At 45.0% G+C, this 20838-nt stretch overlaps 1 protein-coding gene across 7 annotated transcripts in view; it reads right to left on the bottom strand.

Moving 5' to 3' along the window:
• The window catches only part of SUSD1 (sushi domain containing 1), a 183681-nt gene that overhangs the window by 62223 nt on the left and 100620 nt on the right, over window positions 1-20838 (bottom strand). For 5 of the 7 annotated variants that reach the window (XM_061163419.1, XM_061163421.1, XM_061163420.1 and 2 more), the window contains 3 exons: window positions 13421-13517; window positions 9501-9759; window positions 6758-6797 (listed from right to left, as the gene is read on the bottom strand). In XM_061163419.1, the coding sequence (XP_061019402.1) occupies window positions 6758-6797; window positions 9501-9759; window positions 13421-13517 (396 nt within the window). The remainder of the gene's footprint in view (window positions 1-6757; window positions 6798-9500; window positions 9760-13420; window positions 13518-20838) is intronic. The other 2 variants (XM_061163424.1, XM_061163423.1) reach the window with 1 other exon arrangement.

Here is a 20838-nt window from a genome sequence, read left to right as displayed (position 1 = left end):
GTATAGCCACATGCTTCTTTAGGGACTTGCCACATTAATTTCTTACCGAGAAAATTTACCAATGGGTACATTTTTCAAAGCTTTGTCATCTGGTTAACCCTCCCTTCCATGATCTCATGCCATTTTTCATCTCAATCACTTGTAGAATATTCTTTTAGAAACCCAAGTGAGTGAAACATGTGTATATCCTAGATTCTCAGTGACTCGTTCTTTAACCAGTTAATCCATTAGGCTTAAGCCAGTCTCTGTAGTGTGGCTCCCGGAAGAGGTATGGGGCTCAGGAGGAATGATGGGTTCCCTGGCCTTATCTTTAACTTCTTCACTAATGGAAATATCACAGGTACTGAAGAATCCATTTAAAAGGCCCCATTCCTACTCTTAGATTTTGTGACAGCTTGAGGACTTCCTATGGTTATGGACTTTTTTCATGAATTTACGCCAGCAGGGTCATTTTCTGAAAGCAACAATTCTGTTCTCCAAAAGGTACAAATAATGGCACTGTGACTTCTATTTAGCATGTTAAATTTCTCTCTGCTATTCTAGGGTTCCCTTGCTTGAATCCCCTGAGGAGTGCATGCGTGCATGCTAAGTCACTTCAGTTGTGTCTGACTCTGTGCGACCCTATGGACTGTAGCCCACCAGACTCCTCAGTCCATGGGATTCTCCAGGCAAGAATACTGGAGTGTACTGCCATGCCCTTTTCCAAGGGATCTTTCTGATCCAGGGATTGAACCCATATGTCCTGTCTCCTGCTTTGACAGGCGGGTTCTTTACCACTAGTGCTAGCTGGGAAGTCACTCCTGAGAAGTAGAAGATGGCAAAGGAGATCAAAGTAGAAAACTAATTTAGAGATAAATAAAACCTGATGAATCAGTAAATTATTGAATTCATCCTCTCTTGCAGCTTAACAAATCACCATACTTAGCAATAGCACCCATTTATCAGCTCACAGTTCCATGGGTCAGAAGTTCAGGCCCACTGACTGGGTTCTCAGCTCAGGGTCTTACAGGGCTGAAATAAGGATGTCAGGAGGTCTGCACTTCCCTCTGAAGTCTCTGGAGAAGAATCTGCTTCCAAGCTCATGCAGCTTGTGGGCTAAATTCAATTCCCTGCAGTTGTAAGACTGAGGTCCCTATATTATTACTGGCTATCAGCCAAGGGCCACTGAGCTCCTATAGGCTGCCAGCATCCTTGCCATGTGGTCCTCCCCATCTTCAAAGCCAGTAGGAGAAATCATTATATCAAACGCATCTCTCCCTTGGAACCTTCAAATTCCCCGGTCTCTGACTTCTAGACACAGATTTAAAGGGCTCGCATGATAAGATCAGGTCCACCTGGATAATCTCCCTATTTGGGACGTCAGTTACATCTTTAAATATTTTCACAGCAACAACTAGAATAGTCTATGAATAAGTAAGAGCAGGTGGGTGTACCCCAGGGATCAGGAATTTGTGAGGCTGTATTATTAAGAGAATACTACCTACTACAATCATGAAGGTTCAAAATGAGTGTGTGTGTATGTATGCATATATACACATGCATAGCATATTCATACATATACATACCCACTAGGCTTATATCTGGATGTCAATCTTCTCTGGCTTATTTGATAGTATTGCACCTACTATGCTTCATTTTTCATCAGACTGTACTACTAGTTCCCCAGTAATCATTCAGCCCAATCCAATAAATTTGGGTAAGTACCTACTGCTTACCAGGCACTGCTCTAGCTCTTCAGATGCTGTCCCTCAAGCGTAAGAAAAGACAAGTGCACCAGTGGCTTGGAAGTACAGTAGAATGGCTAAAGAGAGGGAAGGAGAGAGATCCTGTCCTGCTGAGGAAATCTTTAAAGTGTCAAGGAGAAAATGGCATTTGATTTTAATCTTGAAGAACAGGAGGGACTGTAACAGAAATTGCAGGAAGGTTGTAGGGTGATCCAGGTGAAAGTAAGCACAGAATCATATGAGCAAAGACATTAAGGAGAGAAAAGAAGGGACATAGGCAGAGAAGTGCAGGCATGTTGGTTTAAACGGAGAAGAGTGGAGATGCAATCAGAAGGGTACACTGGTGTCCAACTGAGGCCTTGGAAACCAGACTAAGAAGTACTGGCAGGACTTCCCTGGCGGGCCAGTGGTTAAGACTCTGCCTGCCAATGCAGGAGACTCGGGTTCGATCCCTGGTCCAGGAAGATCCCCCATGCCGCAGAGCAGCTAAACGTGTGCACGACAGCTACCAAGCCGACACTCCACGAGACAAATCACCGCAGTGAGAAGCCTGTGCACCGTGAGAAAGCGTGGCCCCTGCTCACTGCAACTAGAGAAAGGCTGTGTGCAGCAACAAAGGCGCAGCGCAGCCAAAAGATACATGAATAAATCCCCCCCAAAATAATTTTAAAAGAAAGAAGTCGTGGAGAACTCTGGAGGGACCATCAGGGGAAATCAGAAAATCAGTACTGCACCTTAGTAACATGTCGGGTGGGAGGGTAGGCTGGAGGGAAGAGAGGACCCCTGAACACTCTGATGGGAGATAAGAAATAGGTTTGGCCAGTCGTCCAAAGGCCTCTGCTCAGGGAGTGAACACAGAAATGACAGAGAGGCCTGCCCAAGTGCAAAATGTGGGTTAAAAGAGAAAGAGAAGGAGTCATAAATGACTCAGAGGTTTCATGCCTGTGACTAAAGAATGTTCCCTGATGAGAACGTACACTTTCTCATCATCTCACGTATCAGATGATCTTGTGCTATGACTCAGGAAAACACAGGCTCAAGTCCTTTGTGGTTGGAAAGGATCGCAGAGATCTTGGAGGAAGGCAATGTAGAACCAGCCAAGTTAAATACAATTTACAAGACACTCGACTGATTACGAGCAGGACTTGGGCAAGGGAGCTCAGGCCTCAGCATTTCCCATCAAACCCACTGCTGGCTCCCTGGTCATCATCACAAAGCCCTCTTAGGGGAATGTGTAAAAGGTAAAATAGCATAATTCATCAGTGGGCAAAAGCAAGAATGGGGCTGTTGCTTGGCACAAGTGAACTGAAACAATCTCAGGACTAGTTTGGATCTTAGTTCTCTCCAGATTACTTTCTGAAAAGTCAGTCTCCAAAACTTCTGCAAAAGGAGACAACCAGGTGAGAGTACCACCCAAGTAAACACTGTACATAGATGTATCTGTGCTAGTGTTCCCTTCAGAATTTCAACACCACAGTGGGTTTTCTATTATCTCAGAGCTTTCTAGTAGCTTGTATTTAAAGGTTCAAACTCTCTTTCAATATGAGGGGGAAAGGGTACTGCCAAAAACCACTTAGATATTTCCAAAGCAAAATCTTTCCTGTTAATCTCGGTAGAATGACCGTAGCCAGCTCTTTGGCCATTTCTTCTAACTAATTTGAGTTTGTTACTCACACCAAACAGCTGTGGAAAGCAGTAGGTTCTGGAAGCTATTGTTTCTGAAGGGCCTATCCACAATGCTTGTATGCCTCCATTTTTCTGATAGAAGCAACTCTTTTCCTTGTAGGAACTCCTTTCCACCCGTTAAGCTTTCAGGAATGGATTGGTAGAAAAATTTCCAAATGTTGGAATGTGTGATTGTTTCTTGTGGCCATCATTCGATTCCAAGAAAGGGGGCTTAGCTAACCAGAAAACAGAAATGTCCTGGCGCACATCTTTGTTAAGAGAGGCCCTCACTTGTGATGCTAAGTGAAGTTAAATCAGAGAAAGACAAAAGCGGTATGATCTCAATTACACACGGAATCTTAGAAAGCTGAAGTCATAGAAGCAGGGTAGCATGGTGGTTGTCAGGGGCTGAGGGGTGGGGGAAATGAGATATTGGTCAAAGGGGATCAACTTTCAGATGTAAGATAGGTAAGTTCTGGGGATCTAGTGTATAGCGTGGTGACTATAGTTAACAGTACTGTCCTGTACACTTGGAAACTGCTAGGAGACTAGGTCTTAAACATTCATACATACACAGATTATATATATATATATAAAATATATATATATATATATAAAATCACATATTATACGGTGATTATGCGAGGTGATGGAAATATTAACTAACCTCATGGCGGTAATCATTTTGCAGTATATACATGAATCAAATCACACTAAACACCTTAAATTCACACATTATATGTAAATTGTTTTCACAAGAAAACTGAAGAAAGAGAGAGAGGCCCTCACTACCTGGCAATATGCAATCCAAGATGGCGGACGGTCAGGTAATGCTCAATACCCGGATGAAAAGCCATGAGCGCTACCCCTGTTGAAGTTGGTGTGATGAGAGATAAAAAGACGGGAAGTGAGTTTAGGGGATAAGCAGACAAATGAAGAGGGGCTTCTCTGATAGCTCAGTCAGTGAAGAACCCACCTGCAATGTGGGAGAACTGGGTTTGATCCCTGGGTTGGGAAGATCCCCTGGAGAAGGGAAAGGCTACCCACTCCAGTATTCTGGCCTAGAGAATTCCATGGACTATGTAGTCCATGGGGTTGCAAAGAGTCGGACACAACTGAGCAGCTTCCACTTTCAGACAAATGAAGGAAGCTTAGTGCTCCAGGTCCCTCCCAATCATTTCCTGCTAGGTACCCTCCACCGACAGGGTAACACATCCCCCAGTTGAAAGGCACCATCTAGTGGAACCCTCCTGGAAGCAGGGTGATGTGGGCTTTTCCTAACCAGCCCAGCCTATTGTTTCATGCTGCTCTGAGGTGAGGGACAGGATGTCAGGAGTTAAACTGATACTCCAGGCTACGAGCAGAATTCCTCAGGCAGTTGCTAGGATGCATGAACCGCAAGGAAAAGGTCCAGACTCAGAAAGGTCATAAACTTAACAAGATTTCTGGTATTAGCTACAAATTAATGGAATTCCTATGAGTCAAATCCAGTGGCTGGCTGCCCTCTGGTTTACAGAAATATCCTGCCAGGGAAATCCCAGCCTGGTGAACAAGACCTGTGGTAGCTCAATCCCTAACGCAACTCCTCCACCCGTATCACTGCACCCCACCCAGAAGCAGAAGGTTTGAGCTGTAGGGTCCTCAGCTGGCTCCTCCCTGCTGCATCTCTCGGGAGAGCTCTGAAGCAGAGGGACAAGGTGCTCCCCCATCAATCAGGCAGAGTCCAAAACAGCCAAACTGACTGAGGAGGTGACCCATTCCGCTGCCAGCCCAGGAGAGGCTTGCTTTTCCTGTCCAGCAGGATAGGGTCATTGGTATTGGTCCCCTGGCAACTGCATGGTTCTTTTGTGGGAGAAGGCGGGAGAGGGGGTGGTGCTGTGCTGGGTCTTAGTTACAGTGTGCAGGCTTCTTTAGTTGTTGCATTTTTGGCTTCTCTAGTTGCAATGCATGAGCTCTAGAGTGTGGCAGGCTCAGTGGTTGCAGACCATGGGCATAGTTGCCCTGTAGCATATGGGATCTTAGTTTCCCAACCAGAGATCGAACCTGTGTCCCCTGCACCAGAAGTCAGATTCTTAACCACTGGACCACCAGGGAAGTCTTGCACAGCACGGCTCTTTATCTTTTCTTCCCATTTTTTAATGATTTTATTTATTTAGTTAGTTATATTTTGGCCCTGCTGGGTCTTCGTTGCGTCACGAGGGTTTTCTCTAGTTGCAGCAAGAGGGGGTGACTCTCTAGTGGCAGTGTACAGGCTTTTCGTTGCAATGTTCTCTTCTGTTGCACAGCATGGGCTCCAGTGAGCACGGGCTTCAGTAGTTGTGGCTCACAGGCTTAGTTGCCCCACGGCATGTGGGATCCTCCAGGGCCAGGTATCAAACCAGTGTCCCTGTATTGCAAGGCAGACTCCTAACCAGTAGACCACCAGGGAAGCCCTTTCCCTCCTTTCTAAATGAATGTATTTATTATGATTATCTGCCTTTCCCTTTCGTATAATATATTGTGATTTGAGAACAGTTTATTTTGCCATTTAATCACAGATTGCTAAGCAGATCATGAGAAGCATATCTAGATTAAGTAGGTCAAGAGGAATGGATCATTCCCTGGTCTTGGACCTGGATTTAGTACAGATCCACCTTTGGACTGTCTTCTTTTTGGGTTCCATTTTTGGTTATATGGAGGATAATTCCACTTTCTTAATGGAGGATGTTTTTCTAAATAGTGTGTGTGTGTGTGAATGCATGTGCGCGCATGAGAAGTAACCAAATGGCTGAAAGTAGTGGACTGTTTGTAACTCTTTGGTCTGCCAACACGGTTTGCTGTTCCTCTTTTCCTGGTGGGGGTCATATTGCCCTCTCAATGCAACCCTTGCGGGATTGCCCATCACACTGATCTGCCACCCCAACCAGCCATACCAGTAAGCCCCAGAGCCCAGGTAGGCTGATCACACTACCCCATCTCCTCTTAACAGTGATTCATCCAATGGGTAGTCACCAGCCTAGGAGAAGAGACTCCTGGAACTGAAAAACTGTCTGTCCCCACTGATGCGGCTACCATGGGGCAGCTGCTGCCCATCCCGCCCCACCACGTAGTTCCCAGTAGAAGAAAGTGAAGCCAGCTCACACTTAGAAACAGAGGCGACAAGAGACAGAGAGAAAGGGAGAGTCCTACTCATGGTGTTAAGTGCCCAGTCCCAATTCCTGATGATGCCACTCTGATTCCATGAGCTCCCACCACCCCCATCCTTTTCAGCTATGGCCAGTCGGAGATGTGCTTCCATCATCTGTGACAACTTAAAAAGAAATCTCATTAACAGACACTTGATGCTGCTGAGTGAACAGAGGAGAAATGAGGACAGAAAATGGTTTTACCTTTTACATGAGCCCAGACTGCACAGGTACTTCTTCTCACCTGTAAAGGAAAGTATAGCAACATATATAACTGGGCAGCATGTGACATCAGTTTAAATAACACCCCTTAGGTTTTTATCTCTTATTTTGGACAACATGATGTTTAATGTCTCATCCTGGGGACTTACCTGTTGCTTCAGTGGTTAAGATAGCATCACCAGCTCCATGGACATGAATTTGAGCAAACTCTGGGAGACAGTGGAGGACAGAGGAGCCTGGCATGCTGCAGTCTATGGGGTCACAAAGAGTCAGACATGACTCAGCGACTAAACAGCAAAAACAATCAGTGGTTAAGGCTCCACGCTTCCCCTGCGGGGGTTGCTGGTTCAGACCCTGGTCAGGGAACTAAGATCCTGCATGCTGTGCAGTGCGGCCAGAAAAGAAAAGTCTCAGTCAGCTTTAATATCTTACGATCTTGCTTTTGATCACCAAGCATTCCAAGGGTCTAGCAGGGCAACAGAGACAGAAGTGACCCTAGGAATGACGACCCTAAAGCTTTCCAATGGCTCTCAGGAAGCACACACTCCAGGGAAAGACCAGGGATGGTGGTGAAGTCCATTCCCCTTGCTAGCTCTCAGCACCTGGCACTGACTGCCTGGAGAATGACGCTGAAGAGGATTCTAAGGTCACATCCAGGTTCCAAGGTCACATGCAGGTTCCAAGGTCACATCCAGGTTCAGCAAGATACAGTGATGCATCTTATAGGCAAGGCTATGAGAAGGCTTGGCATTACAAACACTTCACTTCTCTAGATGACGGTTGTTGAGCTCAGTTTTCAGTCATGTCTGACTCTTTGTGGCCCTGTAGACTGTAGCCTGCCAGGCACCTCCGTCCATGGAATTCTCCAGGTAAGAAATACTGGAATGGGTTACCATTTCCTCTTCCAAGGCATCTTCCCAACCCAGGGATCGAACCCTCCTGTGTTTTCTGCATTGGCAGACACATTCTTTACTACAGTGCCACCTGGGAAGCCTTGCGTCAAGTGCATTTAATAAAAGATAATATGCAAGAGTAACCAGTGAAGGGTATATTGCAAGATACTGGGGAAGAAAAAGGACCTCAAACAGCAAGACTGTTACTAGGAAACTGAGTATATTAAAGGAGAGACATTGACAGGGTCAGATAGAGAAGGGAGTTCATTAAAATATAGTGCCTTGATCAGATGTACATTTTATAAAACTCACTGTGGCAGTAGCATGGAGCAAGGGTATAGGTAGAGGAAGAGGCAAGATGATGAGTTAGAAAATTGCTGTTCAGACAGGAGATGTCAAAGGCTAAACAGCGCTAATGAAAGAGAAAAAGATGGTTTTAAATGGCATTGAGGTGACATAATTGACATAATTTGATAAAAGACTACATAAGAAGATAAGAAGAAGAAAGGCGAGAAATATTCCTAGATTTCTGTATTGGCAACTAGGAACATGGTGATGTTACTTAGTGGGGCAGATACGTAAAAGGAAAAGCAAAAAGAGGGGACTGGAAAACTCATACTCCCCAATTTACAAAGTTCTAGTAAGGGCGGTACTGACATGTTTGAAGTGCAGCCCAAGCTGACTAATACCCCCTCCCAGATCAAAGTCTCAGCCTCAGGCAGCAGCTCTGAGCAATCTCTAAATTGCACACACACGCTACCGCCAGTGTTGTCTATAGCTAGAGATACCAACTCAGAATCTTCAGGTGATATTCTAGCAAGGAGGCCTTGTCTCAGTCAAAAATACCTCTCAACAAGCTAAGGGCAATATATTCTGGACTTTAGTCTTTCAATTCTTAATCCCTACATAATTGTCACAGAACACCACCAGACCTTTTTGCTACTTGGACATAGTCTTAGTTTTATATCAAGCATGATAATGGCACATTTGACTTGTGTCCTATAGAAAATTTAATAGCATGTTTCAGTTTCAAATATGTGATGAAACTTACATGCAAGAGGCCTCAAACTCATCAGTCAAGAGATGTTTCTATTAATAGAATTTTTCTAGTTTTCATTGCCAACCAATATGAATTGATATCAAACTTTGAGTTCTCCTAGGGCAACCATGACAATGCTCCTTCCAGAAGCTCTTCCACCCCTGACTGATTGATCCAGCTCTGGCTATTCTGCTTGTCCAGCTCATTATAATTATTCATTCTGTAAGGAGTATACATGTCTCATGTTTTCATGTTTCTCATGCTTCTCATGAGTTTCCATATCTCAAGAAAGAACCACTGCTAGAAACACATAGACTCTTTAAGGATTGAGAGATGAGAGTGGGGCTTACGCAACAGCCAGGGAAGTAACGGAAGCAGAATAGAGCCAGAAAATAGTGCTGAGCATGATCTGCCCCTCCCTCTTGCTTCCCAGAGAATGAGGGAAGGCAGCAGCCTGGCAGGAGTACAGGGAAGTGGCAGAAAGATCTAGATGTGCCACTCCAGCTCAGGCTTCCTCAATGCAGTGGGATAAGGGCATTCATAAAGCTTAGGGAAAAACAAAACAAATTCAGTCCAAACACAGATCCAAACAGGTTCCCCCAGCAAGTTCAGAATATCCACCTCCAGAAAGGTTTCAGCTGCCCCTCCTTTATAAAGTGAAAGGGTTCAACACGTGTTTATGGTTCTTACATGCAGTGTTCATCTCAGATATGGGGAAAACAAATGTTCAATTATTTAAATTTCACATGAAGAGGAAAATATCAAATTCACAAGAGTTTTTAAAGAAATATACCTCATCCCATTCACTTGTGATTCGTAATATAATGCAGTAATCATGCCCTGTTTTCAAGGGTGCATTATAATATTTCCCATAGTACAGCCTGTCTCCAATAGATATCTCCATGGCATCATCGGGAATATCCTTGGCCAGCAGTTCTGCAGTCACGTATCCACTGGCCTCAGAAGCTTTGCTAAAGAATGAAGCAGCTTCTTCAGAATCACAAGCAAATGTGCTTTGGAGGGCCAAGGGAAGCACTAACACCTGATATGAACTGTAAGAGAAAAGAAAATGTCTATCAGACCCTTGCTTGGGTTGGGGGGGGGGGTTCATTCTTTCATTTATTCATACTTATTGAGCACCAGCTATGAGATCAACACTTTGCTAGATGCTGGAGATACAACACTGGATAAAAGTCCTTGTCTGTGTGGGCTTCACGATCTGACAGCTCCAACAGTCATGGAACTCCAGTTGGAACCAACCGTGTTCAAGCTTCATGACACTGGGGGGGTGATCTAAGTTCTGGCTGCAGATGGCTACCTGGTAAACTGCCTGGAGCATACGTGTCATAAAGTTGATCTAATCAGTGATTTTTCTCGTGGGCAAACAAAGTCCAGCTGGGGAAAGGGTTTAGCAGTCACATGGAGGCCTATTGCCTACAGGAGTTAGTGCACTAAGTCTGCCAAAAGGCTCCACGTAATCACATGAGGAGCCTAAAACAGAATTCATGTGACAGACACTCCCTCCAGTTCATGGACTGATACCGAAGTTCCTATGAAATGAATGAGAAGCATGGAGTGCAAAGTCACCGTGAACTCATCTAGTCTGACAATATCCTTCAACAGCTGGAAAGGGAAAATCTTGTATGTTCCCTACATGTGGACAAAGAAACACACTAGCAATCTGGTTTCATTTTATCATGTTTCAGGATTATTTTCCCCACCAAACAGAAAAATCTGTCAGTGAAAGAAAGTGTTAAGAACAAAAACACTCTGAGAACAAATCACATCTTCCTTTCTATTTCCATCTGTTTGGGCTCATCTCCTAGTAAGTTGTGGGATGTCTGCTTTCTCTATCAGGCTTGATAGTAAGGACTTGAATGATTTACTCCTGCATCCTTGCAAATCTTTGCACAGTTCTTTGGCTACGACTGACTTTTCTTGAGTCGAAATTTCAGTAAAGAAGAAAAACTTGCATCAGCCCCAAATATGATTAGGATAATTTCCCAAACTCGTTAGCACATGTAATTCTATTTTACCAGTAAGTATACACTTCCTGCTCCACATTCCTAATGCCCCATCTCCTGCTTCCTAAGAGCCCATGAGTTACTAGGTTAATAGCAGGTGTTGGATTTAGAAAGTATCCACCCACCAGGCTCCCCAAATTCCTAGGTGTCCTCAGGCCCCTGATTTCCACAAAGTTTCTGGATTCACTTTCAGCAACGAGCTTGGGACAAAAATGACAAAGTAAAGCCCGCAGGGCAACGCTTTGTCACTGCTACCACCAGTAAACATTTACTAAGCCTCACTGCCTACAAAGGAACACCTATAACAACAAACTTTCCTGGGGACTTGAAGATGAAGACACCCCTATGAATCACAGACACAGGTGAAAAAGCAAATGGGCAGCAGGCTCCATGCTGTCTGTAAGCACATCTTCAAGTCCCTCTCTTACCATGTAGGTACTGATGTTCAAGTGCAAGTTCAAGGCTCATTTGAACTCATCTGTTTCTGAACATTTCCCAGGAGAGGTACCATTCAAGAGGCATAAAGCAGTCTCCCCAGTTAGTATGATCATAACCACCCGAGTCGCTTGATAATTGTACAGATTTCCAGCCCCCGTCCCAGACCTACTCAATCAAAATCTCCAGTAGAGTCTGAGAATTCATGTTGCTGATAAAGCACCCTAGGTGATTCCTGGAATCTAGCAAGTGTGGGTGACATAACCATGAGGGGAGCCGGGCTACAGGCTGCATCATCCTCCAAAGATGACCCGGTCAGGGAGGGGAGGCGTGGGGCCGGAGCCCCTGCTCCACTGAGTGCCCCACGCCCCCATCCTGGATAATGCACACGGCAGACTCTGGGCTGCCACCCACTGGCAAGGCTGCTTCCCCCAGCTCAAACCAGGTAGTCGGGCCAAGGAAACCACCCCAACATCTTAATGGTAATCAGTGCCGATGACACTGGGGAAGCAGCCATGACTGTGGAGAGCATGACTGTTCCAGAAGGACTTTTCCCCTCTTTCTCACCACCACCCTCCGCGATGACTCACAGATCTCCACTTCCTGTTTTGGAGGCACTGGCGGGCTCAGAGCACCAGGGTAGACTGTCATTTGGCTTTTCCTTCTGCCTTACATAATCACCTGGCCTAAATATCACGTCCGTATTGCACATTCTCTCAGGCACTGAGGTCACGACTTCCACTCTCCTTCCAGCCACAGAATTACAGTGCCTTCCAGTAACTTGTCAGGAATTAAGACACAGAGCAACTTAGGCCATACACATGCCTGCAAAGACTTTTGAGCACTTACTGAGCTCAAACGAACAGACACGAAGAGCCCGAGTTTCATTATAAATGGACACACAGATAATTTTGCTAGACTTTCTTTTGACAGTTTTGTGATATCTCATGACTTTTACCCTGAACTGTACTGTAGGGTCATTAGACTGAAGGGTCAGGAGAGACATAGGTAGTGTGGGTTAGGTCAAGGAAGCAGGTTATTGCCATCTCCTCTTAAAGTTAATTTTTATTGGAGCATAATTACAGTGTTGTAATAGTTTCCATGGCACAGCAAAGTGAATCAGCTATACATCGACATACATCCCCTCTTTTGTGGATTTCCTTCCCATACCTGTGCTATACAGTAGGTTCTTATAAGTTATCTATTTTGTACATAGTAGTGTATATGTATCAGCTGCAACCTCCCAATTCATCCCACCCTTCTCGTTCCCTCTTTGGGGTCCATACATTTTTTTCTCTATGTCTGTGTCTGTATTTCTGTTTTGCAGATAAGACCATCTATCCCATTTTTCTAGACTCCTGTCAGGAAGTTGCTCATCTCCCCAGATGAACTTCAATCTTCCTCTCTAAAAAGGGACTATTTCTGCTTTCCTAACCCTGCCACGACCTGTGTAAACAAAAAGCTTAATTGAACACAACGTAGTCCACCACCTGAGGTAAATTACTTCCACCCTAATACCATCTGGAGTCCCAGAAGCAGTTATTAACAACACAATGCCTTGCCCACATCTCAGTACTTGAATGAATTAAAAGAATTATCCAAATGACTCTCCCAAAAACCACTACACACACCCCAAGGTCACCCTTAAATAAAGGAAAACACGTTCTGTCTTTGGTAAGTGAAATGATGCTCCTGATCCACCATCACTAATGGATATACCTGGAGGCCTGAGTGCAAAGGACACCGCCTGACATGTCACAGGCACCCCAGCCAATGCTTATTCAGTGACCAAAGGAGCAGATTCAGTTTCTCGAGCTCAGCTGCCCAAATGCTCATCTCTGGTCCCTTAAAAGTCTCTCTATTCACTAAGGAGGGTGCCGGTTGGAATTAAAGACTCAGTCTGTGCCCAGTGAGTGAAAGTTGCTTAGTCGTGTCTGACTCTTTGCGACCCCATGGACTATACAGTCCATGGAATTCTCCAGGCCAGAATATTGGAGTGGGTAGCCTTTCCCTTCTCCAGGGGATCTTCCCAACCCAGGGATTGAACTGGGGTCTCCTGCATTGCAGGCATTCTTTACCAACTGATCTATCAGGGAAGCCTAGTCTGCGCCCAGGGAAACAAAAAAAAGAGGCCCATTGCCTTAACTACTGCAGCGTAGCCACCTAAATAGAAGTCTCATCCTCACTCAAAGCAGTGTTTCCAAAACACTTCATGGGACCCCTGGGCAGCCATGGGAAAGAGGCCTCTACTCACCTGATGGGTCCATTTTTCTCTGTGGCTTTCTTCAGTCGCAAGTGTGGTAGAGGCCCTCCATGCACAGTGAAAAAGTCTACTTCCGGAAGGGGAGGCTCTGAAAACATGTTGCAAAGAAGAAAACGGATGTGATCAGAACAAACAGAGACATGAAGAAAGTGGTCCTCATGGGACATCAAGAAGACAGTTTTCATGAAAGAAGTGATGGGCAAATTCGGACACAGGCTCCAACACAGGCGAATCCTGAACACATGAGGCTAAGAGAAATACGCCAGACAAAGAAGGACAAACATTGCATGATTCCACTTGCGTGAAATCTCTAGAACAGGTAAATCCATAGAGACAGAAATACATTGGAGGTTGCCAAGGGCTGAGGGTGTGGGTAGGGAATGGGGAGTTATTGCTTAATGGTCAACATAGTTTCTGTTTGAGGTGATGAAAACATTTTGAAATAGATCATGGTAATGGTTTACAGCACTGTGAATGTACTTAATGCCAATAACTTGTGCCCTGAAAAATGATTAAAATAGTACATTTTATGTTGTATATCTTTTATTATAATTCTTTTAAAAAGTGATGTCCCAGCACTAACAGAAGGTGGATGCTGTGGTCATTTCAATTATCTTGGAAGATAGGTTCCTGTTTGGTGAGGAGACCAGCATATCCAACTTCTAAGATCCTTTGGGAAAAGTTTATTATTATTATTAATTATTATTGTTTTGACTGTTCCGAGCAGGTTGTAGGATTTTAGTTCCTTGACCAGGGGTTTTTGTGTGTGTGCATGATTATCCTTTTATTTATTTTTAAAAAATTTTTTAATTAATTAATTTAATTGGAGGATAATTACTTTATAATATTGTGATGGTTTTTGCCACACATCAACATGAATCAGCCACCTGATCAGGGATTGAACCTGCGTCCTCAGCAGTGAAAGCATGGAGTCCTAACCTCTGGACTGTGAGGGAATTCCCTAGACTTCTAGAGCCTTTATAATCACACAGCTGTCTGTCCTTATCTTGCTCTCCCCAGCAACCAGATTTCCCAAATAGTTACTTCATAGGGAGGAGAATGCACTGGTTGGTTGACACCAGGGCTCCATCATCTAACTGGGAGTTACATATACAGTATGAACATACCGGCCACCACTCTGCCTTGGGGGTCACACAGATAACATGTGTTGGGCACCCGACACATATATAGATGTGTCCTATATATGCCTCATCTCATCTAATCTTCTCAACAGTGCTATCAAGTGGATGAGAGTTATAGAGAGAGATAGGAATAGAAAAAATAAAATATGAAGTCCCCCCAAAATTCCCCTGAATGCTGCCACAGTGGAATTAAGAACTAGAAAGCCAAAACAGACACTCAAGACTCTTCAACCCAATCAGAAAATAGACTTGGAGTAGAAATTCTCAATTCAAATTTTAATAAAAAAAAAAGTTTAGACCTTCCAAGATAGATCTTAAAGCTCTACTGAATATGCTATTTACACACTGCCTTTCAACAAATATTTACTAGCCACCTCTATGTGAAGCTGGGAGAAACAGCTATGGAAGACATGGTTTCTGCTTTCCAGGAGCTCAAAGTCTGATAGCAGAGTCTTGTAAACAGGTGGTGCTTGGAGCTACAATAATGGGAGTGGTAGGAATGCGGGGGAAGAATGCCTGACCCAGGGCAGTGGAGTGAGCCTATCAAATACAGAAACTGATATACTCAGAGGCGGGAGGTGAGAGAGTGCATGCAGAGAGAGAGGAGCAGGAGTTCAGTGTGGCCAAAAGGTTGAGTTCCAGCTCAGCAGAGGCAGAAAATAAAGTGAGAAATGTAGGACTTCCCTGGTGGCACAGTGGATGAGAATCCGCCCGCCAATGCAGGGGACACGGGTTCGATCCCTGGTCCAGGAAGATCCCTCATGCCGAGGAGCAACTAAGCCCGTGAGCCACAACTACTGAAGCACATGTTCCTAAAGCCTGTGCCCCGCAGCAAGAGAAGCCGCCGCATTGAGAAGCCCAATCAACACAAAAAAGGGTAGTCTCCACTCTCCGCAACTAAGGAAAGCCCACATGCAGTAGGGAAGACCGAGTGCAGCCAAAATCAAACAAATAAGTAAATAAAAGTTAAGCGGTGTGTGTCTAGGTCAGATCTGAGGTCCTGTAAATAAGGAGAAGTCATCTAAAGATTCTTAGCAGATATGTATTTTAGAAAGACAATTTAGACTGCCAGCTGGAGGATGAATTGGAAAAGAGCAAAAGCATAGACTGTCCAAAATCTAGGTAAGAAGTGTCTGAGGCCTGAAGCAAGTGATGATGCTCACAATGGAAAAGAGGGGGCAGATGGAGGAGATACGTGGGGCAGAGACGGAACGGAAGGTGGTGGAAGATAAGGAAGGGGAAGGAACCTGGGCTTTGGTTTTGGTCACTGAGTCAGTGGTGACGTCATTCATCAAGGTCTGGGGGAAGGTTCAGCCGCAGCTCACTCCTAGACCTGTTAAGTTTGAAGTCTTTGTGAAACCGTCCAGCAGGCAGTTAGAAATGTGGTCCAGAGCTTACGGGCAAACTGTGATGGCGACATGGAGTCAGTCATCAACAGAAGGGGCTTCCCAGGTGGCACTACTGGTAAACAACCCACCTGCCAATGCCGGAGATATAAGAGACATGGGTTCAATCCCTGGGTCTGGAAGATCCCCTGGAGGAGGGCATGGCAACCCGCTCCAGGATTCCTGCCTGGAAAAATCCCTTGGACAGAGAAGCCTGGTGGGCTACAGTCCATAGGGTTGCGAAGAGTCGGACACGACTGAAGCGACTTTGCTCACACGGCGGCCCAGAGAGATGGTATAAAGGCATCTGAGAAGAAATGAGGGCCCAGAGTGGACCACCGGGACACCCAGGAATCTAAGACCAGGTGGACAAGGGAGAGTTTCCTGTAGTGTTTATTAAACATTAAGTCTAGAATTTCTTCCAACACCATGCAGATACAGTGGCCGTACAAATCATGTTTTCCGTAAATCTGTGGCATTGTTAAAGGCCCTGGGGGTGACTTGGAACAGCCTCTACTTACAGTTAAGACTGCACCCTACGGTACTGAAAGGTCCACCACCTTTCCAAGAGGCAGCCAGAAAGAAATTCTATAACACCCCTGAGGCAGGCAGTGGCTAGCCTCCTGCAGCCAGCTAGCAATGGGGAGAGGGGAAATGCAGACTGGTCAGGGAACTGGTCAAATGCACCTGGTCAGGGAACACGAACATTCCAAGTATCTCTACACTCAACCCTCAGGCTATTGCTGAAAGGCTCTTTCATTGGTGACATTTCGTCCTCGCAGGAAAGCAACTGGTTTTTATCACACATTTCCTGTTTTCAGCCCAGAGGGAGATTAACTGTTTACTCTTTTCTGTGTGAGAACCCTCCTCGGGGCTCTTTCAAGTTATTCCTCTGTTTGCTCTTCTCTGAGATGAATAATTCTAGGCCTCTAATCTCTTGGGGAACCTTTTAAAACCACCTCACCCACCCCAGGAGCAGCAGAACAAAGCGTGCGCCCAGTTTAGGGAAGGCGGGCCCACAGCAGGGCAGGCAGGCCTCCCCTGGTTGTTCTGTGCTACCTGGCCCCTTTTCAGCCCCAGCATCGTCCGTCCTTCCAGTTCTAAACAGGACACAACCATCCAGTTGATTCAATCAACACATGACTTCTAGACTGCTTTCTGTTCTGCCTGCTCCCCGCCTTCCCCACCTTATAAATAGTCTGTTTTTTCTCTTGAATGCAAAAGCCTGAACTTGAGTAGACTGTTTCTTTGCTGCATTTTTGAGGTTAAATAACCTTAGTGAAAGTCACGCAGTCGTGTCCGACTCTTTGCTACCCCGCAGACTATACAACCTATGGAATTCTCCAGGCCAAAATACTGGAGTGGGTAGCCTTTCCCTTCCCTTCTCCAGGGGATCTTCCCAAACCAGGGATCGAACCCAGGTCTCCCGCATTGCAGGCAGATAACTTTACTTCTAGCCATATTTTCCAAGGTGCTGTGTCCCACCCCCCAAACTGCTGTCTTTGACTGGTCTGCTCTCCTTTTCATCAGCCCATTACTGATTTTAACCAAATCAGACCCAAGGCAAGAAATGGGTCATGCCTGGGCTGGAGTTCTTTCACCCTGAGTATGTGAGCTGGGGGCAGACCCAGAAGGAAGACATTCACTGCCCCTCCTAGATGCCAACAAAGTTCATTCTCTCCTAGAAATAAGTGACAAAAGCAATTATGGAGGCTGAGAAAACTGAAGATTCAGGAGAAAAGCAATGAAGCAGAACTTGTCCCCCAAAATATTAAATATACTACAAATTTACAATAACTAAAATAAGAAGGTAAAAGCACGGGATAGGCAATGCAATGGAAGAAGCTTGATAATCAAGAAAGAGACCCAAATAAATAAATGAGAATATATTGTGTGGCATGGACAGTCTTTCCAAAGGTGATGGGGAAACTGGCTGATCATTTGGGAGAAAAAAAGTCACCATGTAAATTTAGCCTTATACCACACATCTAAACAAATTCCAAATGGATGCAAGCTCTAAAATGTGAAAAGCAAAATTGTGAAGAAGCATTAGAACACAGTAGAGAATAAGAACTGATCTGATTGCAAAGTGGGAAAGGCTTTTTCTTGGCATGACCCGAGGCAGAAACGATAAAAGAATCAATAGAATTGATTACATGAAAACTTAAAATGTCTGAATGTCAAAAAGAATATTGAAAAGAAAATTAAAGAGTACATAACCTGGGGTTCAATACGTATAACAAAAGATTAATATCATTAATGTAGGCAAACTATTAAAAGCAATGACAGAAAGGAAGTAAACAGAAGTGCAAATGTGTTACTCCACTAAGACCCACTAAAATGAACAGAAAGTAAAGGAAAATTTTGTCTGCACCAAATTTAAGCAAAGGTCCCAACCTTATGCTATAAACGTCAAGTAATTGCAAGGAACTAACACACATGAATATATAAAAGTAAAGATACCCCAGAGGTTCTTTTCTAATCCTCAGCACCTCCTAATTGGCCCACGCCCCCCACTCAATGTGAGTGTGTTAGTTGCTCAGTCGTGTCTGACTCTCTGATCCCATGGACTGGAGCCCACCAGGCTGGCATGATAAATTGAAATTGACAGCAATGGAGAACATAGAGCTTATGCCATAAGTCATCAGGTATCCCAAGGTGAGCTGCAACTCCCTTGTCAGTAAGGTTATCAGACTTGGTTTCCCAAAGAGAAGGAACCATCTTCTTTTATCTTTGTCTCCTTTATCACTTAGCACCAGTCTTTGTACATAACCAATCAATAGGTATTTGCTAAATTAATTGTTAAGTTTCAGTATACCTTTCAACCACCCCAACACACAGAAACCCTGCCTCTTAGGCTTTTAATATAAAGAAACTTTCCCACTCATATTTTATAGACAGCTAACATTAATATAGGATGGGCTTCCCAGGTGGCACTAGCAGTAAAGTATCCACCCACCAAGGCAGGAGATGTAAGAGATGTGGGTTCGATCCCTGGGTTGGGAAGATCCCCTGGAGAAGGGAATGGCAACCCACTCCAGTATTCTTCCCTGGAGAACCCCATGAACGGAGGAGCCTGGTAGGCTCTGGTCCATAGGGTCACAAAGAGTCTGGACACGACTGAAGCGACTTAGCACTCACACAACGCTAACATAACATTGTGAAAATAACACATCCAGCCCGCTTTCCTCTGTGGTGGGCCATCTTGTCTCTGTGGGGCCTCAGAGGGGGTGCAGAAGCTTTCAGTGAGAAGAGCGGGGAGACATCCATCCTTACCAGTCATTTCCTTAAGGGGCTGGGGGTTGATCTGAAGCTAGAAAGTAGCTGGGAGATTTCTGGGGACTAGAGGAACAGCTGACCCTTGGAGGTATGGAAGGACAAGTGTGCCTTCATCCTGGGCTGACCTAACATGAGGACCTCAGACATCAAGGAATCTGTGTCCACAAAAGACTCTGAGAGAGCCTGGACAAAGAGGGAAACAGCTGGGATGAAGGCCAGCAGGAGTCAGGGTGGTACCCCGCAACCAGCCTGCAGAGATGATGCCCTCACTGAGGACACAGGCGTTCACAGCCCTTAGATGGTTTGTGGAAGGGAAGCCCATGTCAGGAGAACTCAAGATACCTGGTCCCACATGGTCCTTTCCTGAGGACACAACAGTAAAAGAGGAGGTGTCAGAGGTGGGGGCAGTGGTCCCTAGTCCTGTAGTGGGAATCAGAGCTATCCTGACTGGACCTCTCTGCAAAAGGGATAGTCCAATAAAGCTTGGGACACACCTGAGTTTTCAGTGGCTCTCCTGAACATCTGAAAAGGTGCATTCTTTTCCTTATTACGAATACAGAGAGGGGAAGTTCTCGTGTACGTTGCCAGTCTTGGCACTGAGGATAGACTTAGGAAGAAATTATTTCTTCTACATATTTGTTTCCTTTTTCTCTTCCAGCACTCTTGGTTCCATAATGACCATTCAACCACAGATGATCACCACATTGTGTAGAATAAGTGGTTTATCTACCTGCAGGTACTTGCTTTCTCTCTCTCTTTCCTCTTCTCTTACCCTCTCCCTCCACCTCTCCTGCTCTGATTTTCTCCTCTCTCTAAGAAGAAAATTTTGCCTATAAGCTTTTTGACTTGGAAAATCTAGGTGCATATTAAAAAGCAGAGATATCACTTTGTCAATAAAGGTCCATATAGTCAAAGCTATGGTTTTTCCAATAGTCATGTACAGATGTAAGAGTTGGACCATAAAGAAAGCTGAGTGCTGAAGAATTGATGCTTTTGAACCGTGGTGTTGGAGAAGACTCTTGAGAGTCCCTTGGATTGCAAGGAGATCAAACCAGTCAATTCTAAAGGAAATCAACCCTGAATATTCATTGGAAGGACTGAAGCTGAAGCTCTAATACTTTGGCTACCTGATGTGAAGAGCCAACTCATTGGAAAAGACCCTGATGCTGGGAAAGGTTGAAGGCAGAAGCGGGTGGCAGAGGATGAGATGGTTAAATAGCATCACTAACTCAATGGACATGAATCTGGGCAAATTTCGGGACATAGCAGAGGACACAGGAGCCTGGCATGCAACCTCTATGGGGTCACAAAGAGCTGAACGTGACTGAGCAACTGAACAACAACAGAAAACAGCATGAGCTGTGTGTGACAGCTCTTCTGACCCTTTGGGTCTACATCAAGGATGAACGTTCCTTCCTTCCCTTGACCTAAAGGGTATATGAATGAATGGTGGGGCTACTCTGAGGAATTCCCATCAACAGGCTGCCTGCGGAAGCATGTGGGCCGTAAGTCAGAAGCACTGTGATCACCTCTCGATTTCACCACCCTTCTCACCAGCACCCTCTTTGGTTTTCAATGCAACACTTGCCTCTGTCCTTCAACA

Source organism: Dama dama, chromosome 16 (assembly GCF_033118175.1).
Source record: "Dama dama isolate Ldn47 chromosome 16, ASM3311817v1, whole genome shotgun sequence".
NCBI lineage: Eukaryota > Metazoa > Chordata > Mammalia > Artiodactyla > Cervidae > Dama > Dama dama.
This window is presented reverse-complemented; position numbering and strand designations above follow the sequence as displayed.